Source organism: Podarcis filfolensis (assembly GCF_964270895.1).
Source record: "Podarcis filfolensis genome assembly, chromosome: 6".
NCBI lineage: Eukaryota > Metazoa > Chordata > Lepidosauria > Squamata > Lacertidae > Podarcis > Podarcis filfolensis.
The window spans coordinates 28,965,657-28,986,652 of record NC_139609.1 but is presented as its reverse complement, the minus strand read 5'-3'; the positions used below and the strand labels follow the sequence as shown (position 1 = coordinate 28,986,652).

General features: G+C 40.6%; 1 protein-coding gene across 4 annotated transcripts in view; it reads left to right on the top strand.

The window, feature by feature from the left end:
* PKN2 (protein kinase N2) overlaps positions 1-20,291 on the top strand; it is a 50,502-nt gene extending 30,211 nt beyond the window's left edge. For 2 of the 4 annotated variants that reach the window (XM_083620607.1, XM_083620608.1), the window contains exons 7-22: positions 1,723-1,908; positions 2,616-2,725; positions 5,842-5,985; positions 6,083-6,158; positions 6,470-6,641; positions 6,836-6,965; positions 8,273-8,403; positions 8,496-8,571; positions 8,812-8,903; positions 10,119-10,295; positions 11,251-11,313; positions 11,595-11,671; positions 15,928-16,070; positions 16,283-16,390; positions 17,645-17,725; positions 17,806-20,291. In XM_083620607.1, the coding sequence (XP_083476733.1) occupies positions 1,723-1,908; positions 2,616-2,725; positions 5,842-5,985; positions 6,083-6,158; positions 6,470-6,641; positions 6,836-6,965; positions 8,273-8,403; positions 8,496-8,571; positions 8,812-8,903; positions 10,119-10,295; positions 11,251-11,313; positions 11,595-11,671; positions 15,928-16,070; positions 16,283-16,390; positions 17,645-17,725; positions 17,806-18,009 (1,970 nt within the window). In that variant the 3' untranslated portion in view covers positions 18,010-20,291. Of the gene's footprint in view, positions 1-1,722; positions 1,909-2,615; positions 2,726-5,841; positions 5,986-6,082; positions 6,159-6,469; positions 6,642-6,835; positions 6,966-8,245; positions 8,404-8,495; positions 8,572-8,811; positions 8,904-10,118; positions 10,296-11,250; positions 11,314-11,594; positions 11,672-15,927; positions 16,071-16,282; positions 16,391-17,644; positions 17,726-17,805 lie in introns of all 4 variants that reach the window. The other 2 variants (XM_083620605.1, XM_083620606.1) reach the window with 1 other exon arrangement.
* The last annotated feature ends 705 nt before the right edge of the window (positions 20,292-20,996 follow it).

The following is a 20,996-nucleotide window of genomic DNA, read 5'->3' as shown; positions in this document are numbered from 1 at the left end:
TTTGTAATCGGAATTGGCAAATTAATTAATATTGGAGACTTTTAGAGTTGTGTCCAACTCTGCGTGTGCAGTGGTCTGCTTGCACAACGGGACTTCTCCTTTCTCCCCAGGAACCCCAAAATCTTCTCCTCTGGGACATATTTTGAGGGGGTGGGGGTGGGGCACAGGAGAGAGGGGGGAAGTTGTGTTGTCCAAGCAGAAGTATGTTGCATGAGACTTGTGGATTGCCAAGCATTGTCCCAACAACTGATCAGGCAAAGGATTTCAGCGCCCTACCCCCCAAGCCAATTCCTGGGACCCACAAAGTCCTACTATCCACTAGCAGAGTCTAACACAGAATTTAGAAGCCCTTGATATGATGCTTTTAATACCCCCAAATGCTTTGAGAACATCTGCTCCATTATTCCTCGCGTTACACTTTTAGGTGACGTGGGGGGTTGTGGGCTCTCACCGGTCAACCATCAGACATGGCAGTAGAGATGAAGTATGGTCATAATCACATGCAACTGAGTTGTGATGGAAATTAAGTTTTTCCTAAAGGGAGATTTCTACAAAGCATTAAGACTTTGCTAATAACGTGAAGAGAGAATTGCAAATAGCAGCAATGTATAAAAATGCATCTCCCATTTACTTGTGCTAATGGGTTTTCTAGATTAAAGTAATTAAATATAAGAAATTTAAGAGTTAGTATTCCACAAGAATAAACGTCTGCACAGGGGTTATGGAAGTTGAGACTATATAGTCCAACAGTTCCTCTTGACAGCCTGTGTGCGTGTCTGTAATTGCAGCACTTCATAAAGAAAATAAATTCCAAGATATTTCGTATGCTTAATGAAGATCTTAAATACATCCCTGCAGATTTTATTTGCTAACTTGAAGCAGGTGTTGAATAAAAACTCTGTTCCTAATATGTTGTTTACTAAATTATTTAATAAACAACCAAATTAGAAGCACGAGCACAGCTGTTAGCTTGTGTTTCCCAAAATGACTTTAGTTTTTAAACTGAACTTGTAGCAGAACTAGCTCGTTACATACGTAGTCCTGCGCACACAATCTGTCCCTTGCCAAATAAATGCACATTGAAAGTTCACATGTAAGTCAAAGTTGAAATGGTAAAAGTTGATTTGCATTTTTCTTACAAAATTAATGTTCCTTTTTACTGTATATGTGTTAAAAGTATGATGGGTGGTATTTAGCTAATTTTTATTCAGTGTAGGCCTATTGAAATTAATGGGTTTAGCTTAATCTTGTTAATTTATTTCAGTTGGTCTACTCTGAGTAACACTCGGTTGACTATCCCCCAGTGTGTAAGGTAGCATTTCCCAAACTGTTGCCCTCTAGAAATTTTGGACTGCAATTCCCATCAACCCGTTGACCAAGGATTTATGGGAGTTATATCCAGCAACATCTAGAAGGCCTCACATTGAGAAAGGTGATATATGAAAACAAATGTATGTTTCGAAAGGCATGGCTAGTGCTGTGAAACTTGTGAAGGTGTGCCAGGGAAACACTTGATCAGGGTACCCTGCCACCCATATATATATGTATGCTTATTTTTCATAGACATTGTGTGAAGCAGCTCTTGTTTGTGCTTTTAGATTGTCTCCACAAGACTGAAAGTTTGTGAGTTACCTGTCCTGCTACCATTCATGAGCTATTTGTATTTGCTGAAGCTGGTGTTTTGCTAGGAATATGAGCCAAGGCAATCTGATCTCATTCTAGGTACTTTGGAAGTTAGGCTCATGGGCTGCCAAGATATTTTGGAGAATGTCCCCGGTCGATCAAAAGCCACATCCATTACTCTACCTGGATGGAGTCCAAGTGAAGCCAGATCATCTTTCATGAGCCGAACAAGCAAAAGTAAAAGTGGGAGTAGTCGGAACCTCCTGAAAGCTGATGATTTGTCCAGTTCAGTACATTTTACCTTTGCTTTTATCTTCAGAAAACACTTTCATGAAGCCTTTTAGTAAGAGTAGATACATGTAAAATTGGGTTATTAGTAGTACTACTTAACAGGGGTATACTCAAGCACATCAGATCATTCAGGCTGAGGTCTTGAACAAGTTTCCTGTTTTGGAATAGGACCGCGAATGCTAAAAAATATTAAGTAGGTTGAAAAGTACACTGGCTTGGGAATCCTGAGAACCTATTTCTCAGGGATGCTGCCACATAAGACACTGCTGAAGCATTCCAGAGCAAAGCAGGAGCCCTGGTGCCAGCTTCCATCACCACTGCCAGGCACATTGGTGAGGAAGGATGGAGGGAGGCTGCAGCAGCAGCAGGGAATACTGTCACCAGTGTCAAGTCCTTTATCAGCGAAGGGTTGAACCCCACTCACAATGGATTGGGAAACTTCAACTGGTGGGAGTTTCAACTGGGAGAGTGTGTCAACATTCACCATTATTTAGCAAGGGTAAAAGAAGCAAAGACATTAAACATAAGACGTTTAAAATAATCGTAAACTTAACAGTAGCCATAGATTCTTGCAGCTCATAATGTTTGTACTATTTGTTTTTCCATTCCAGACATATAACCAGTCCTTGCATGTTTTGCTTGTTTTACTTCTTGAAAATCCTCTTAAAGTTCTAAGCTGAGTTTGTGTAATTTTCTTACAGACGAAATCTGTGCTGTTTTGAAGTTGGACAATACGGTGGTTGATCAAACTAGCTGGAAGCCTATTTCCAATCAGTCATGGGATCAGAAATTTACACTGGAGCTAGACCGAGTAAGGACCTCTTTATTGTGTTAACAGTGATTACCAACTTGGTAATTTTATGTTTATTTGTCTGTATATATACACGGAGAGGTCCTGGCTTGGATCTGAAGTTTTGTTTGTGGGGGATTTTTGCTACCCTACTCCTTCTGTTGGTCCTTGAAAAGCCACTTCCAGGTTCTGGGGTATTACTTGAAACAGGATTTTATGAGGCACTGAAATCTGCAGAAAGGGGACTGGAGAAGTCAGCAAAAATTTGAGACGGCACTTGCATAAGCAGAAGTGCATCCCATTCTATAGGATTCTAATTCTCTGTATTTTGTAATAAATCCCCCACTATTGGTGATTTATGGCTCTTATCTATCAGTTTCTTGAGGATGAAGTTAAGAGCGATTGTAGACTTTAACAAGTGATAAACAATATTTTCTCCGGTTAGATAAATTATTTCAATAGACCTGAAAGTAGATACAGTCATACCTCGGGTTACAGACGGTTCAGGTTGCGTTTTTTCAGGTTACGGACCCGCCGAAACCAGGAAGTACCAGAATGGGTTACTTCTGGGTTTCGGGGGTTGCGCATGCGCAGAAGCGCTGAACCGCAACCTGCGAGTGCGCAGATGTGCTGCTGTGGGTGGCGAACGTGCATCCCGCACGGATCACGTTTGCGACCCAAGCGTCCACTGTAGACTGGAAAACAACAAAGCTCTAAGATCTAGCCAATAAAGTTTTATAACAAGTCAAACAATTATTCTTAAAATAACAAGAACAACAAAATTCTTCATTTGCTATTTTCACAGTCTGCCAGTTGCTTTAATGTGAGAGGGTGAAAGGAAACTGACATTTGGCCAATGAATAAGATTTGTTCCAAAGTTAAATATATACCATATTCTTCCAGAATATTATTTTGAAAAATACAGCCCATTAATTATATAAAAAAACATTAAATCAATTGAACTGATTTTGAAGTTAATATCCCAACTAATTCTTTCTTCGGGAAGGAGATTTAAGCTAAAATGTGCCGGGTTCAATTCTGGCCAACAGAAGTGTATTTTAAATTCCTTTGAAATCAGTGCAGTTTAAGCACTTGAACTGAAGGCTTGTTAATATTTTTTAACTTTCTGGAATGAATATGTCCCGTGAAGATGGCCTTGAGTGTTGGGGGTAATTCACACATGCAGACTCTTTGTTTCCTTAGGCAGAAACAATGCAAGTTAGTAAATGGAGATGGCTTGAAGCACTGTGATAACGGAAAATTGTTCCATTTAAGTAGGATCCAATGATAACAGGGGATTTTGTGGAGATTGGGAGAGCCCGTTTATATTTGTGAATTGAAACAAAAGAATTACCTGTGTCTGATTCTCCTTTGTAGGTTGTTGTTGTTGTTGTTGTCAGTAAACACTGACGGAAATGCCTAAAAATTTATAAGCGGTGTACAGTTATTTAAAATAAAAGCCTACATGTTCCCTTTCGCAAAAGGGAAAAGCATGGCTGATGGATGGGACCATGTTGGTCTTTCGCATGCTCTTGGGGGGCAAGAGGTGCAGCCTCCAGTAGCCCAAAGCTTCCCTTGAGCTTTGTGGTCCCAGAGCAATTGTCTTGTGGAGCCAAGCGCTCATTCTGGCAGGGAGGAGGGAATCTAGCTCCCTTCAGCTGTTCCTTCTCTGACTGATGGATGGGGACAGGCTCAACTCCCCCTCTGCATGCTACTCTTCCTGGGAGGCAGGAGGTGCAACCTCTCGGTGACCCTTGGTCACCTGACCGGCAGCAGAGGCCAGAGTGTTCTTCCCTTCAGCACTGTCATCCAGGCTATATATTACAGAAGTTGCAGGAGTTTCCTTTTATCCGCGCCTGTGACTGCCAGTAGTAAATCATTCCCTTTCAGCCTACCTAGTGCCACACTGAATTAAGCTACCTGTAGTGTTTGTTCTGCATGTATGGGCATTGTTTCAAGTGGTTATGCAAGGCAAGAATTTTGCCTTGTAAAATATATATATTTTCACGGCTCATCTTTCATAACATGGACTGCATTAGAATAAACGTTGTTGACTCTGTATGCGGGTATTTTGATAGTAGCAATTTTAAATTGGAACACACTTTACAAAGGGCCTTGTAAAACCCTAGGTTCACCCTGAGCACTGTTGCATTTGGTGGGGGGGCATGGTGCAGCAGTGGTAAAACACAAGTTCGGTTTCCAGTATCTTGAGGAGGGGCTCGGATCGATCCCTGCCTGAAACCCTGTAGGTCCACGGCCAGTCAAGTGTAGAGAAAACTGATTTGGACAGATTAATGGCCTGACACGGCGTCAGCAACCTAAGGCCCATGGACCACAAGCAGCCCATGGGGGTCGTTTAACCGGCCCATGGATCCCCACCGCCCGCTCGGTTGGCTCCCGTGTGCTGCGCTAAACTGCCACGGAGCACAGTGGGTACTGCCTTCCATGATGCTGGCCAGCTTCCTATTGGCTGCAGGAAGCTCCTGCAGCCAATGGGAAGCTGTGCACACCTCCTCTGTGCCGGAAGGAGTGCCTGAAATAGCGTTTGCATGCGCATACACTCTCCGGCCCACCGTGGCGTCTGCGGCACCGTGAACCAGCCCAAGCCACAAAAAACTTTGCCGACCTGTGGTCTGACATGATATAAGGTAGTTTTCTGTGTTCCTATGGAATGCTTCTGGGCACTTGTTAATGCCCATTCTTTTATAGGCATGTCTTCCTGGCCAGTTCATATGAAGTAAGTGAAACATGTATATAGGGTCAGCAGTGTGCTTCCCCTCCCATGCCAGAGTCACCAGCTCCCACGGTGAGGTGGTGCTGGGGAGGGAATGTGTACACTATTCACTTGTATGGAATGTAGCACCAAGAAACTAATCTGGTTAGTGCAAGGATTTACACTTGTGCAGCGGAACTCTCCTTTCTTCTTCCCCCATGCCCCCGCCTACCCGCAATCTTTTCTGGGGTTTTGCCCAATCCTCCAGAGCAGATTTGGGAAGGAAATGGAGAGGGTTACAGGGGAACTTCCATTGCACAAGCATAAACACTTGCACTTATGGAGTGTGTGTATTGGATACAATCTTTAGAACTGTAGCAGCTGCACAAATTAACATTGTCTCCTCCTCCTCAAATCCCTTCAGTCACGTGAATTAGAAATTTCTGTTTATTGGCGCGATTGGAGATCTCTCTGTGCGGTGAAGTTTCTGAGGTTAGAAGATTTCTTAGACAACCAGCGACATGGAATGTGTCTCTATCTTGAACCTCAGGGTACTCTATTTGCAGAGGTAAGTGCCAACGTTTTTTAAAGAAAATTATTAAAGGCTGTGAATGATTTCCAAGATTCATTGTTTTGTGATTTAACACATCTTGTATGAATTGCAGGTTACATTTTTTAATCCAGTTATTGAAAGAAGACCAAAACTTCAAAGGCAAAAGAAAATTTTCTCCAAGCAGCAAGGTAACAGATTTCATCAAATCGGTGTTGTATCTTAATCTTAATGCAGGCTTATATTCTCAAAAGTTAACTGAAAAGGATGCTGACGCTAAACATCAGAATTTCGTGTAAAAATATTTGTTTAGAAATTGTAGATAGGGCTTTCAATAGTGAAATCTGTTTGTAAAAAAAAAAGGCAGGAAAATGTGGAATATGTGACATGTTCAGTTTATTCATCACAAATAATAAACTAATGAATATGAATTCTCTTTTAATTATAGCTTTTGGTGATAAGTAAAAAGATTACTTGTGCTCTCTGTTTTCTTTAACCACAGGCAAAACATTTCTCAGAGCTCCTCAAATGAATATTAATATTGCCACTTGGGGAAGGCTTGTGAGAAGAGCTATTCCTACAGTAAATCATACCGGCACCTTCAGCCCTCAAGCTGTGCCTGCCGCAGTTGCAGGAGGTGATGCGCACATTCCTGAATTAAGATCACCAACTAGGTAAGTGGCTGAGATGCTTAAGCAAGCTTATATGGCAAAACTCCTGTGATGTAGAAGGAAACACAAGCTTATTTACTCCTCTTGAATTTCCTTCTTCCGGTTTTAAAAAGAGAAAAGTATCAATTAGCATGAAGTATTTTTAAAATTTTCCTAAATTGTCGCCATGCTCACCAAGTGAATTGCTTTCTTTTAAGTGACTCCCCTGTAGCCAAACTGGTGTTTGAACTTGAACCCGAACCCCCACATACTCCTCCACGTGCGTCTTCTCTTGGAGAAATTAGTGAACCTTCGCCTGAGCCAAAGGCTCCACCTACACCCACTCAGGCAAGACTTCTAATATAGATTTAAAACAATAGCACAAATTGTTGTGTCTAGGTTTGTGAGAAATGTGACCTACAAATAGCACAGGTTATATTCTTGATTTGTTGTTGTTTTATCGACGTCTTTACTTTTTAATAACTGGTTGCTATGCAAAGCGTTCTGCAGCTGATCTTTCTGTGTGCAATTTTCTCAACCGAGTTGCGTAATAGCTTAAAGCGTTCTTATAATCGGGTCATGACCTCTCCTTTTAAATAACTGCTGAGCTGCAAAAACTCGTTTGCACCGTACTAGCATTTGAGGTAGTAGATACTTGACCAAAGAAGTATTTGAAGTTAGAACTTAACCAAAGAACTGTCAACAAGCATTTAATGATCAACACGTCTCACAGGTTCTGAAAACCCTGCCAAACCAATAAACATTTGTTAAGACTTCTTAAAAGAAGCAGGGATGGACACTGACATGTTTCACTGAGAAGGCCTCACTCATTGTGTTTCTTCCCTCACTCTAAAGATGGCATTCTAGACAGGGTTCCCCTAAGTCCCTGGCACATTGCTTGGGATTGTTCAAATACAGAAAGAAGTAGTCTTGTCTCCTAATAAAGAATCTTACAGTCCTTTTCAAGCACTTGAAGATCAATGTTGTGAGACTTTTGTGGGTGAGCGGAGAGTTTGCTTGGACCCTGGGTGAAAACCCGGAGGTTGAGTATCAAAAGGAAAATGAATGGACATTGATTTGTATATCTTAGCAACTTGGTGTTATTGTAACATTTTATATGTAACTGTGTGTTTTTGTAATATTTTGTTTAAGTTGTTTCTTCAGTTTTTTTGTATACCGCCTAGACATACTTGTAACATACTAAGCGGTATATAAATTAAACAGTCAAAATCAAAATGTGTTCTTAAACCAGGTTTAGAAATACCCAAATGCCAGGTTGCCTTTGACTAGGAAGAATTGATTGCAGGTGTCCCAGTAATACATGGAAGAGGGTTTGTTTATTTTTCTTCAACTTCATTTATGTGGGAAACATGAATATGTGTACGGTAGCTTGTATGACAGCATTCTTAAACCAGTTCTTAGACCGGGTTCCTCCGTGCTGTCTTTGCAAGTCCTATCACAAACAGTGCAAGAGGTTTAGCAAATAGATATAGTTTCTCGAGGGCTCTTTTAGAAGGCATTTGAATCAACCTTGAGATTCTGAATTCCACAATTCTAAATTTAAGACCTACTGCTGTAACATTACGCTTCTCCAATTTCTAGCAACTTTTGTTTTTTTAAATCTTCAGATTTTTTTTCTTCTACACATTTCACAGGATGCAGAAACATTTGATTTTGAGAATGACAGAAATAATTTTGTCCCCAAACTTCAGCCGGAAATTATTTGCGAGACTCAAAATTCAAATTCTGATATAGAATATAATATACGAGAGCCCGAAGATAGAAGGTAAGTCCTCTTTTATGTTAACTTGATGTATAACTCTACCCAATATTGAGTAGAAATTGTCACTTACTTTTTTTTAAATTGCTGTATTTCAGAATACAACAGAGATTTCAATTCAGTTTGCAAGACTTCCGGTGTTGTGCTGTACTGGGTAGAGGACACTTTGGAAAGGTATGTTTGACAGCTAAAATTACAATATTGTCTCTTTCCACATCTGGTTTTCCCCCTTCCTTCCTCTTAGCCCACTTCCCTTTGCAGCTGCCTGTTGCATTTCACTATGTGCTCAGTGATATGTTTGTTGATTTATCACAGCTTTGAAGCAAGCTTTTTAAATGTATACACAACAGTTGTGAGTTTGGAACATAAAATGTAATGGAAAGCATGCAAATTGAGTATTATTTTGTGTTTCAGGTCCTGTTGGCTGAATATAAGAATACAAACGAAATGTTTGCCATTAAAGCCTTAAAGAAAGGAGACATTGTTGCTCGTGATGAAGTAGACAGGTCAGTGTGAATGACAGGTGTCATTAAATCTGAATGTGCCCTAAACCCACGGACCAAGACTACTACTTTGAGTGGGGCCAAGGGCTTGTATTTTTAACATTTTTTACATAATTTATTTCAGGTCTGCAGAAACTGATTTCATTTCATTTTAGAAAAAGAAAATACTTGTTAAGAGTTTTTATAACAGGGCATGTTATGATTCTGCCATATAACCCAAAAGCAGTTTTCCATGTTTCGTGTCTTAGAAGATGGTGCCACTGTTCAGAACTCAAACTCAAAGCCCCGTTGATGTATAAGACTAGTTGTGCAGCTCTTTAGATCTTGATCATGGGCTGCTGCAGTTGTGAGATTTTGAAACCTGACCCTTAAACACACATACTTGGAAGCATCTCCGGTAGAACATAATTACAAGTAAATGTAGGATGATAGTGAGTGCTTGGGTCAGTAAGAAATAGTGCCCAGCCTGTCCTTGGGTTTTATGCTTGTCAACCTTCTCTGTCTTTCTCTCTACAAGAGAGCATGCATGTATTGTGTAGTTGTTCATCATTCATTGATAAGCTGCTGTGCTTTTTTTTAAAAAAATTAAATTATCACATTAGTATCATACCCCTTGCAAGAACTCAGCACTGTTGTCATTTACCACATATTACCAAAAAAGTCCTGATGGCCTTGTGTGCTCTTGCTACCTGTGGGTCACTGTCATTACAGTGGACCCTCCGGTTACAAAATTAATTTGTTTTGGGAGTCGGTGCGCATCCCAAAAAATCCGTAACCAGAGGCGCCCCTTCTGCGCACACATGCGGCGCGATAGAGTATTTCTGCACATGCGCAAGCGGCAAAACCCAGAAGAATACACTTCCGGGTTTGTCGCTTTCGCAACCCGAAGATTACGTATCCAGAGCAGTACGTAACCCGAGGGTCCACTGTATTAATTGCAGTAAGTTCAGTATTTCTGCTAGAAGCCTGCGGTTACAGTGGCCTCATTGCAGTTAGGCTTTCGCCTTGCGGGTTAGAGCATGGTGCTGATAATGACAAGGACTTGGGTTTGATCCCCGTTTGGGTGCGTATTCCTTCATGGCAGGGGGGTTAGACTAGATGACCCATGGGACCCCTTCCAACTCTTAGGATTTTGTGCATGTATCCCTTCTTGGAGCCATCACCCAGGTAATGAAGATAAATAGTTGATCCAACCTCATAAAACATTTCTGCTTTCAGCCTCATGTGTGAAAAGCGAATTTTTGAAACTGTGAACAGCGTAAGGCATCCCTTTCTGGTGAACCTCTTTGCTTGTTTCCAAACCAACGATCATGTGTGCTTCGTAATGGAGTACGCAGCTGGAGGAGACCTCATGATGCATATACACACGGATGTCTTTTCTGAACCAAGAGCAGTGTAAGTAACAAAAGAGATATTTTCAGGCTGTGGCGTAAATAAGTTGGGTTTGGTGCTTGCCATATATGAGAATACTCTGCAGGGCCAGTAAGACATAGTAACACTGTTCCCCTGCTAAATGGTTGGGAGCCACCTCATGTTTCAGAACTTGGTTTAAAGGAAACCCGTCAGTCTTAACTGTGGTTAATCTCATGCACCCTAACTGCAAGGAAGAGGAAATTTTGCTGCTGAGATGTGTCTGCATATAGCCACTCCAGCTTATAAATGTTGTATCATACGTCCCTTAGGTACATGGCATGCAGCTGCTGCACCCAGTTGACTTATGCTAGTGAAATCTGTGTAGAGCTAATGGAAGCCGGCAGAGCTTAGGTTGGACTTGTACAGCATCCTGATGGATTTAGGCAATTCCTGTCTGACTGCAGGGGGCATAATTGGCTACAACAGGACTTTCAATTGACAGGCAGTATCCTAACACGCACACCTGCTTCATCAAGGGAGCTGTTCTAGTTGTATCAGCAGATGCTGCTTTCACTCGCTGATACCTGCCAGGTAGAGGTTCATGACATAGATGCCGGTATTATACTTTTTGAGGAGTATAGGCAGAAAGCTTTATAGTGGGTCAGACTGTCCTGTTTAACCCAGTATGGTCCACTGGGTCCCAGGCCGTTCCCACTGCCTGCTGTCTACCTGTTCCTTGTGAACTGGAGAACCACAGATTGAGCCTGTGACCTGCTGCATGCAAACATGTCCTCTGCTACTGAGGTGTGGTGCTCTTTTTAATTAAAAACTTAGAAACCCCTATTCTAAATAAAGTAGCGTGAAAAGACTCCTCTGGTGGTACTGAAGGTTGCTCTGAAGGTTTTCTGGTCGCCTGTTTTTCAAAAGTTATCCTTTTTAGGAGTATAAAAAATGCAACATGTCAGTTCTCGCTTCTTTTATATTTCTTTACAAACAGGTTTTATGCCGCATGTGTGGTTCTTGGACTGCAATATTTACATGAGCACAAGATAGTTTATCGGTAAGTTTGCATAAGATTTAGATTTTTTGTTTCATTTCACATTCTTACATGTTTGCCGCATATACCATGTTTGCTTGGATACATTAACAATATTACCTCCTTTTTCATGTGGCAAAGAGGAGGACAGTTGCATTGGGTGTTTACATAAACCTGCATGCCACTTCCAAACACCTTAAATTCAGAAAGGATAACAATTTTGAGTATTTGCAGCTAATACTTTCCCTGTATAGTTTGTCTCCATTCGTGGTCAGAATGAGTTGTTTTTAATTTCTTTTCTGCAGAGATTTAAAGCTAGACAACTTGTTGCTGGATACAGAAGGTTTTGTGAAAATAGCGGACTTTGGCCTCTGCAAAGAGGGTAAGCTTTTTCAACAGTATTTCTCAGTGGCTTATAATAGCAGTCGGGAATTTGCAACCCACTTTTATCAATTACTGCCTCAGATTAAAAGTGGTAGCCCCCTCCACTTCCCCTTTCCCCCTCTCCCCTCCCTTCCCCCACCCTGTCTCATTCTGAGTGCTGCACAGATTGTGGATTAGAGACATCTCTGCTCTCTTCCATATGGTGTTGGGAGAGGCATTGTTAATGAACATGTGAATTTTTCCCTCTTTTAATCAATTAAAGAAATCACAGATTTAGAGTAGCTCTTTGCCATGGCCTCTGGGCAGCCCCCGAAAAAAGAGTTCTGTGCTGAGCAACATTTGGAACCTTCTGTTAAAAACTCCAAAATGTGGGTTTTCGCCAGTAAGGGTGCAGTCCTACGCACACTAACCTCGGAGTAAGTCCCATTAAGCACAGTGGAACTTATATGTCAGTAGGCAGGTATAGGATTGCATGGTAAAAAGCCTATTGTAATTTCAAAATAATTTATTGCAAAAGAAATGAAAGATGACATGTCTTTCAAAACACAGTTTTAAAAACTAACACTTTTTTGTGGCATCAGTTTTCATTGGCTAAAGTTACTCTCATAAACAACTTTCCAGCTAGATCAATAAAATGTTCTGTCCAAAGCATTTAGAACAGCTATACTCAGTGGTTTGCTTTATGTTTTTATTGTATATTCCTTTTTCTTTATTTTTGGTGGGTTTATTTTTTGAATATCACCTGCCCTTCACCCAAAGGTCCCAGCAAATCATCATAGGACCCTCAGAACAATCCAGAAAGCCTTATTGAGAAAAATAAAACATTTTTGTCACAAAGCATAGGGTGGGCAAGGAGGGAAATCTGCTGTATACCAATTACATTATTTCCAACTGTTCTGTAAACTAAGACTACAGCACACTTACATGGGAGTAAGCTCTACTGAACTCAGTGGGGCCCAACTTAGGGTCAGGCTGCAAAATACATGGAGAATTTGCTTCACAAAGGCTGACCTGCTGGCTACAATGCAATCTTTGCATTTTTAATGACAAGACACATGATCTTAAGAAGAGCTGTTAGCATTTCAAAATGCTTGCACTTGTTTGCTAAAGTTAGAAACTGCTGGTTTGTCCTAGGAACCCCATCAGAGAAAGTGGGGAAAACGGTATATAGCTCTGCTTTGTCTGATTCTGTTTTCTGCGCTTTCTTATTTATATCTGTTTAATTTTTGGTATTTGGTTGGGCTTCGTTCGAAACACTTGAATTGGAAGTATTTCTGCGCAATAAAAAACAGGAAGGAAATATAATTTAGGCTGGGTGCCCACCCCCTTCCACTTTGTTCTTAGTCTGGATCCCTGCTTGCTCTGAGTAACAAAGATAAGATAGTATGTCCCATCACCAAAGAAGAGTTATTTGCTCAGCTTCCTTTGGTCTGTATGTAATGCTGTCCCTCCATGAACCACTACTTCTATTGAGGAGCAGAGCTGTGCTTGTGAAAGGACTTCTTCCATGAGTGCACATGAAGGAATGAATTAATGGAAGTTCCATTCTGAAATATACTCAGAGAAAAGCCGTTTGCTTCATGTAGTTTATTTCAGTGTTCACAGATAAAACAGTCAGTCATCATGTGTGTCCAGCCTGCAGGCCCCTCCCAAACCCAGGCTATATATCCTGTGGTCACACCAGATAGGCTAGTTCAAACTTCCCTTCTGGAGCCGGATTGCACGGCTCCAGCAACCAATCACATGCTACGTTCTAAAACCCACCCTGCCTATTATTCTAGGATCCAAACTCCAGCCATAACAAATTCGCAAGTGAAAATACTGACTACAACCCTACATCTCCACATTTTCGAATTCACCACCCAAACCAGCTTAAGATCTGCCTGGACCTTTCATTTTATTCATTCGAGTCAGGAAGGTGGGAAGGGACAATTGCCAGAGCAGCGAGGAGGAGTTGCCATAGTGTCCTGCTTTTATGGATTGGTAGGAGGAAAATAATGGCTTCTCAGGTGGTTTCATCTGCATAAGCAACATTTGGTTCTAAATAAGTGGTATTCCACTATAGAAAGGAACTGTAAAAGAATTGTTCCAGTTATATCCCAAGTTGACAGCATGAAGAGTCTGTTTGTCCACGCTGCCAACATGTAAATGGTTTTCCCATGGCTGCAAACCATGTAAAGAGTTCAGGTTTATTTTATCATCTCATTTCTGCCGGTATATAAAGAATTTTGCTTAAGCTGCCTTTTAAGTGAGATAACCCAGGGGTTGCCCCACCCCTGTAGTCATCCAATCCTGAGCCAGGGGAAACTGAGTTTGTTTCTGGAAGTCCTTGAGATTTGCAAAGAGCCAAACAGTCCTTTAGAGCTGCAAGCCCACAAATTACTCAGTAGCATATAACCAAGCAGCCAGGTACCAGATTCAAAGCCATGCTTACATCGGGAAGCCACACAAGGAATAAGTGCTATACTTTATTAGGGAGTTTATAAGCAGAGAATAAGAACCCTTTACCACTAAAACACAGTTAAGAAAGGCTAACCGTGTGAAGACACTTCAGGGAATTTGAACACAGAACGAAATAACCATTTGAGTCATTGACCCCATGACCAAGTTGCATCTAGGAACACATTATTGTTGCCATACATGACCCTCCAATCCCATTAGACCCAGGTCAAAGACTAGTTTTTTTATACTAAAAGGGCTAAACAGGTAGGGTCTCATTGAGCCAATCAGGGCTTGGGGACATATTTCCAAGAAATAGATGGTGGATACCCAGTAGATTTCTGCGCAGTCTTTGTGACCTTGACACAGTCTTACATCACATACAGGTGCAGTATTCAAAACTCCCACTGTTCTAGGCACATTTTGCGACAGAAAATTTCATTAGGGTGAGCAGTTTCTGAGCTCTGGGTGCAGTAAGATTTTAGATTAAAGCTGCAGTGGAAGGAAAGGAGGACCTTTTTCTGCCTCCCCACTTCCAGCCACTCTCTGAAGACCGGAGAAGAGACCCTCTAAGAATATTAGGGAGGTGGGCAAGGGAAGGACTAGACCGTGTGAAAAATGAACATAAGATTTTAGCTGCAGTTCATTCATTTTCAGCTTTGTATATTTCTATATAAAAAAGCAGGCCTAGGCATTCTGTTGTTGTGCCCATAAGGTGCCATTTAGCTCCTAGCTTTCATATCTGAGTTTCTAACACTGCACAGGTGGCAAGATGGAGCAATTAAATGGGACTTTTGCCATAGGAAAACTGCATCAAGAATCCTTATTTATTTAAAGGCAAATGCAGGTTCTTCACACTTGATAGTGCGTATGTTTTGAGTGCTAGTACCAGTGTACAAAATGTAATGTGTGCTGCTGCTGAGAGAGAGAGAGAGAGAGAGAGAGAGAGAAATTTTTACAACTAATTATAGAGCCAAGGTTTGTTTCTTACCACTTGGAAATTCAAATTTGTCCTACCTACAGACAACATAGTTTCACCAATGAAAAATGCAGGGGGGGGAAATTATGCATGTCCTTTGTTAATAAGGAAGTATTTTGACAGTACACAATCAAGAAGTTCTTGAATACCTGCTTGCTCTTGCCCTTTTGTAAAATTTGGCACAGAATTCGCATCACACCCTTCTTAAATGAGTTGTTGCCACTGGCAAAAATTCTGTCTAGCGTATGTAGATGACATTAAGCTGTTGGCTTTTTTTTTTTTAAGGGTTGTTGAATACATACCTTGGCTTCACTGTGCTTAAGAAGGAAATCTTTAAAGGAAAAGTCAAATTTCATAGTTTGCTTATTTTTGAGGCAAAACGAGATGCCTAGCATTTTATAGTGTTGGATAAGAAAATAAACATTTTTTGTAAATGCTTTAGAGTGCAAAGTTATACAAGTCTACTCAGAAGTAGGCCTTTTGTTCTATAGGACTTAATCTCAGGTAAGTGAGCCTAGGATTCCAGTCTTAATGAATCTGTATCTTCTCTGTCGTTCTGCAAGACCATGGTTGTTAGTGTTTTTTAAACCACTACAGTGTTACCAGTTGTAAATAATTGGCTGAACATTTGGAGTTCAAAACCATCAACTCTATTTTGCAATAAAAAGTATCCTTATTTAGCTTTCAGAATTTGGATGGAGTTGGCAGAACAGGCAAAAATATGCAATGTTGTTCATGTCATACACGGTTCTTGTTGTGTAAGAATCCCACGAGTTTAAAACTGGAAAGGTGAAAGGCTCATAGAACAAAAAACTAAACATGTGTAATTGTTGCAGGAATGGGTTTTGGTGACAGGACAAGTACATTCTGTGGCACTCCAGAATTTCTTGCTCCAGAAGTGTTGACAGAAACTTCCTATACAAGAGCTGTAGACTGGTGGGGTCTTGGTGTGCTCATCTATGAAATGCTGGTTGGTGAGGTAAGCTTCACAAAATGTAAAACTGTTTCCTGTATTCATCTGTGAAGAGCAAATAAATTTGAAAGGAACTGTTGGGTGTAGGATTCTGTTGAATCCCTCACTCTTTTCACTTCTCATTTGGTTAAATTTGAGTATATTTATGAAGAGAATATATCAATGAAAATTCAGTTTCTGGGAATTATTCTTATCGCTATTTCTCCCCCACCCTCCAGTCTCCCTTCCCAGGAGATGATGAAGAAGAGGTTTTTGACAGTATTGTAAATGATGAAGTAAGATACCCTCGGTTCCTTTCTACAGAAGCCATCTCAATAATGAGAAGGGTAAGATGGTACTTTTTGCGTGCTTGTTTCATTCCTTCTTAATTTGTTTAGCCACGTGTGTAAGGGAAAGCAAAGTGTTTTAAGGTCCACGTTTTTATTTGCTACGTACGTTTCTCAGGTTCATTTTACGTCAAATGCAAGTGTGGCTTGCTGATACTAGTAATATCCTAGCCTCCCCAGAAGTATGCCCCATGCCTGTTGGGTAGAAATACTGTGGGTATGAGCTTTACCTCCATGGGTGACTAACTGTGGTCCTTCCAAGTTTCTCTGCTTGCAGCTCCCATCCACCTGTCCGCCAGCATAGCTAGTGGTCAGGGATGATGGGTTTTGTAGCCCAGCAACATCCATCTTGGAGGGTCACCGGTGAGCCACCCCCGATTTACTCACTGGTAGGATTGGTACTACTTGTGAGTCAGGAGGACTTTGGTGTTTTTTTACTGGAGCACCTGAGAAAGCAACCACAGCTGTATAAAAAGTTAACACACCGGCTCATGATGTCCCTGAAGATAAGCAAAGCAGCAGCGAGGATTCTTTCGATTTTGTAGCAGCAGAGTGGTAGTTGGGACTCAGTAGAGACCCTACATTCTGGATCATGGAAGCCCTAGAACTTGAGCTCTTTTCTCTCCTTTGACAAAACAACAATTGGAGACTCTTTCTGTGTATTGGGTCTTCTCTCTGTGGGAACGGGGATTGATTGCATGGGATATGATGTCATTAGTCTGCTGCTGTGAGTGGTTGGATTACTAGCCATCTCTTGTAAGGGAAACTGAAAATAGTGCGTGGTTTCATGCCTTGTCTTTTTAAAGACAGCAAGTTGGGGGTTTTCTGGGGTTTGCCATTGTGCTTTTTTTGTTTTTGTTTTATTCAATTATTTTTGTTATTTAATTTGTTCTTCTATAAATGCCTTGGGACTCTGTTAATAACGGGCGGAAACCAATTATGTCATTCTGTCATGACACTGATGTCAGCAGTTTTGCTTGAAATACAACTTGGTCAGAACCACCGTTTGGGCCTCGGCAAACCAGCCAGAATTTTAAATTTATGAACTAATAAAAGCAAAGGCAACCATTTCGCTTTCTTTTCTAAAGTTCCCAGTGCTACTTGCTGTCCTAACTGGGGAACCTGATGTGCTTTTTTAAAAAAATCACTATCCTTCATATTTATATCATGCTTTTTCAAAGACCTCACATGGCTCGGGAAATTGTTAACAGGCTCCAGCAGGCTGCTGACAAAAAGTTCTTGATATTGTTTCAGCTTCTGAGGAGAAACCCAGAGCGGCGTCTCGGCGCTGGTGAGAAAGATGCTGAAGATGTCAAGAGGCATCACTTTTTCCGGGTGAGTGCGAAGTGAAAAGCCTGGGTGCAATCTGGGAGCAGCCAGAAGCGGGGACTTAACTCGGTGTTTTTGTTTTGCAGTTGATCGATTGGAACGCATTGCTTGCCAAGAAAATGAAGCCTCCTTTTGTTCCCATCATACGAGGAAGAGAAGACGTCAGCAATTTTGATGACGAATTTACCTCAGAAGCACCTATTCTCACTCCACCCCGGGAGCCTAGGATACTTTCAGAAGACCAGCAGGAAATGTTCAGAGACTTTGACTACATTGCTGATTGGTGTTAATTCTTTTGAGACTGTGAAATCCTAGCAGACTGGCTCATCAGAACAGCGTTCGCCCCACTCCTTCCCTCCTTTTGAGAATACCAGCTGTTGGATTGTTCTCTCTGCTGCCTGTAGCTTCCGACTTTTTTGAATCACATGAAGATTTTGGAAAAAGGACCGTTTTTATTACACGTGAGGTGTGACCTCGTTTTTGTATATCTTTTTTTTTTTTAAAGAAAAAAAAATATTGAGCACTGGAAAGCAATTCTGTGCAGCTGTTTAAGCTTGACCTGGCAGGTATAGGCTGTGTTCCACTCTCACATGGGCACACTTGTACTGTATCTTTATACTGTTCTGCAGCAGAAAACATTGCAAAAAAGACCTGCCTTAAGCAGGATTAGCAACCAGATACTGAGCTAGACTGATAACCATCTACTCAGCGATTAGAGGGAAGAAGGAAGGCAAAAACGTCTGTCCTTTAAAAAAAAGATACAGTAATCTCCAAAAAACATAGACCTGATGACTGTTAAGCACACTGTTGTCTTGATTTTTTTAGGGGGGGAAATGAGGATTAAGAACTGATGCCTTGTTTTGTAAACTTTCTATGGTATTTATTAGGGGGGGAAATGTTTAAAAGCCTTACCTATAGGAGAACAGTATAAGTGCTTCCATTCTTAAAAAGAGAAGATCGGTCCTAAGAAGTTTACCAAAGCATTTGCCAAACAATTTTTGCCTTTCAACTTCTATAACCAGCAGATATGAAGAATGTAATGAGTAAGAATGTCTCTCCAGTCTTAAATCAGGAACATTTCTAATGTGTGCATTCCCCCAGATGCAATCACTGTTTTGTACTCTTGGAAGTCATGTCTTTTCCACACTAACTCCATTGATACGTTATTTTAGCTAATCTGTGTGTCTAGCTATCTCGTTCATCTTATATTTGCTGATTTGGTGTTGCCATATCATCTTTAAAGAATGAGGATCTTCAGTGTATACATGCCGTGTTCATGTATATTTGGAAGTTATAGTATATTTTTGTTTCAAGCATATAAATTAACTTTACCACTTCCTTTAGCATTATCCAGTGGCTAGGTGAATGTATTGTTAAATTCAGATTTAATGGGGGGAAACATGCTTGTATACATTTCAAGGCCACTGAATTCCAGACTCTTCATTGGCAATTACTAAGAATAAGGGTTAAAGCAATATGTTTTGAGAGAATGTATAAATATTTTTGATAAAACTTGTATATTTTAAGCCTCTTAACACTATGCTGTACCTTGAAAAGTTAAAATGTCTTTGACCAGATACTGTGTGTGCTCCTTTCAGACTTAAGTAGTTTTCTAAAAGGTTGAGTCTGTTTGTGGAAAACATTCTGCTTTCCTCAGCTTATTAAAATTGGTTTGTCATCAGGCTCTTACTCAGCATGCCCAAGATAAAAAATGTGTTGTGTGATGTTTAAATCCACACAGACTTATTGCTCTAGAATCTGGTTTCATGAAAGATAAATGGCAACCACATAACCATGTGAAGACAGTGCTGCCCCCAGGTGTTGCCTTCATTGCCTGAACTTTGAAGCATATGTAACGGGTTCATTAGAATAACGTACATGTAAGTGTGTCCACAAAGAACAATGGTAAAAGACTAAACAAAAAATCAAATCATGAAATGTCTAACCTGTAATTCTTTAAAAAAATAATAGCAAATTAGCATCTTGGGAAAAAAATGCTATTTCTCTTCCACTTCAAATAACTGTATCACAGTTAAATACAAAACACTACACACCTGAGGTACAGTCAGCTATTCATTTATACTCCCAAATTAGAGCTACAGACAGCTGAGCCCAAAAGGGTGATTCAAATTTAAAGTCCTACAGAAATAACCCTTTTCTCCTTTTTTGTAAGTACATCTTGTACAGAAATGTTTTGTAATCTAAGTAAATCACTTAAAAAAATTTTAGAGGCAGGGTATGTTCACACAGTTAAGCTGAAAGAAAGCACTAATTTTATCTAGTTTTTTAAAATATTTAGGCAAATTAAGATTTTAAACTCTAGATTGTAAATATATTTTGCTATACTTGTATGTGGCTGCTGAAGCACTTTGTAAAGAAATTAGGTTATTTTAGAATGGTACACTATGCATTAAAATGAAATGTGCCTTTAACAATGTCATACTACAAACTGTCTTGCAGTTAACTATCAAATTAAAGTTTAAATAGTGAAATTTGTATATGAAAACATGATTTACTGATTTGAATCCTATAATCTTGCTTTTTGGTCTTTAGATAAAAATTGTGTTTAGAACTTGGTTTGAATTACCCCTTTCTTTCAGGCGTGCATAAAAAGTCTCATTTTCTGTTCCTCTGTCAGTAACCTTGTGGTACCATAGCGTCAAAGCAACCCACACAACTGCATATATAATCATGTAAAGGTTGTACAGTGGTACCTCGGGTTAAGAACTTAATTCATTCCGGAGGTCCGTTCTTAACCTGAAGAACCAGCTAATGGGGCCTCCTGCTGCCGCTGCTACGCGATTTCTGTTCTCATCCTCAAGCAAAGTTTTTAACCCGAGGTACTATTTCTGGGTTAGCGGAGCCTGTAACCTGAGGTGTATGTAACCTGGGGTACCGCTGTACTGGTAGTTAGAGGGTGTGTTTTTTGCTTTAAGTGTTGACTTGGTTTCTTACACTTTCACTCTCTCTCTCCCTCGTGAGAAATGGAAAGTGGGGGGGAGGCAACAGGCTATCAGAATTATAGTTCCTTAAAAGGATTTCATTCAAGCATTGGAGCTCAAATTCAGTTGTTAAATCCAGTTTTACTTGCCTACGAAGGTTAATGCAGCTGAAGTAATCTAAGCGTCCCCAAGTTCCAACACAAGCCCACTCTTGATAGTGCGGTCCTTCAGGGAGGGTACGACAGACCCACATTGCACAGTTTGTTTGCATGGTTCTTTAAAAAAGCATGGCATGTGTCAGGGCTACCCTAGGTCCCAGCTCACAAAGGACCAAC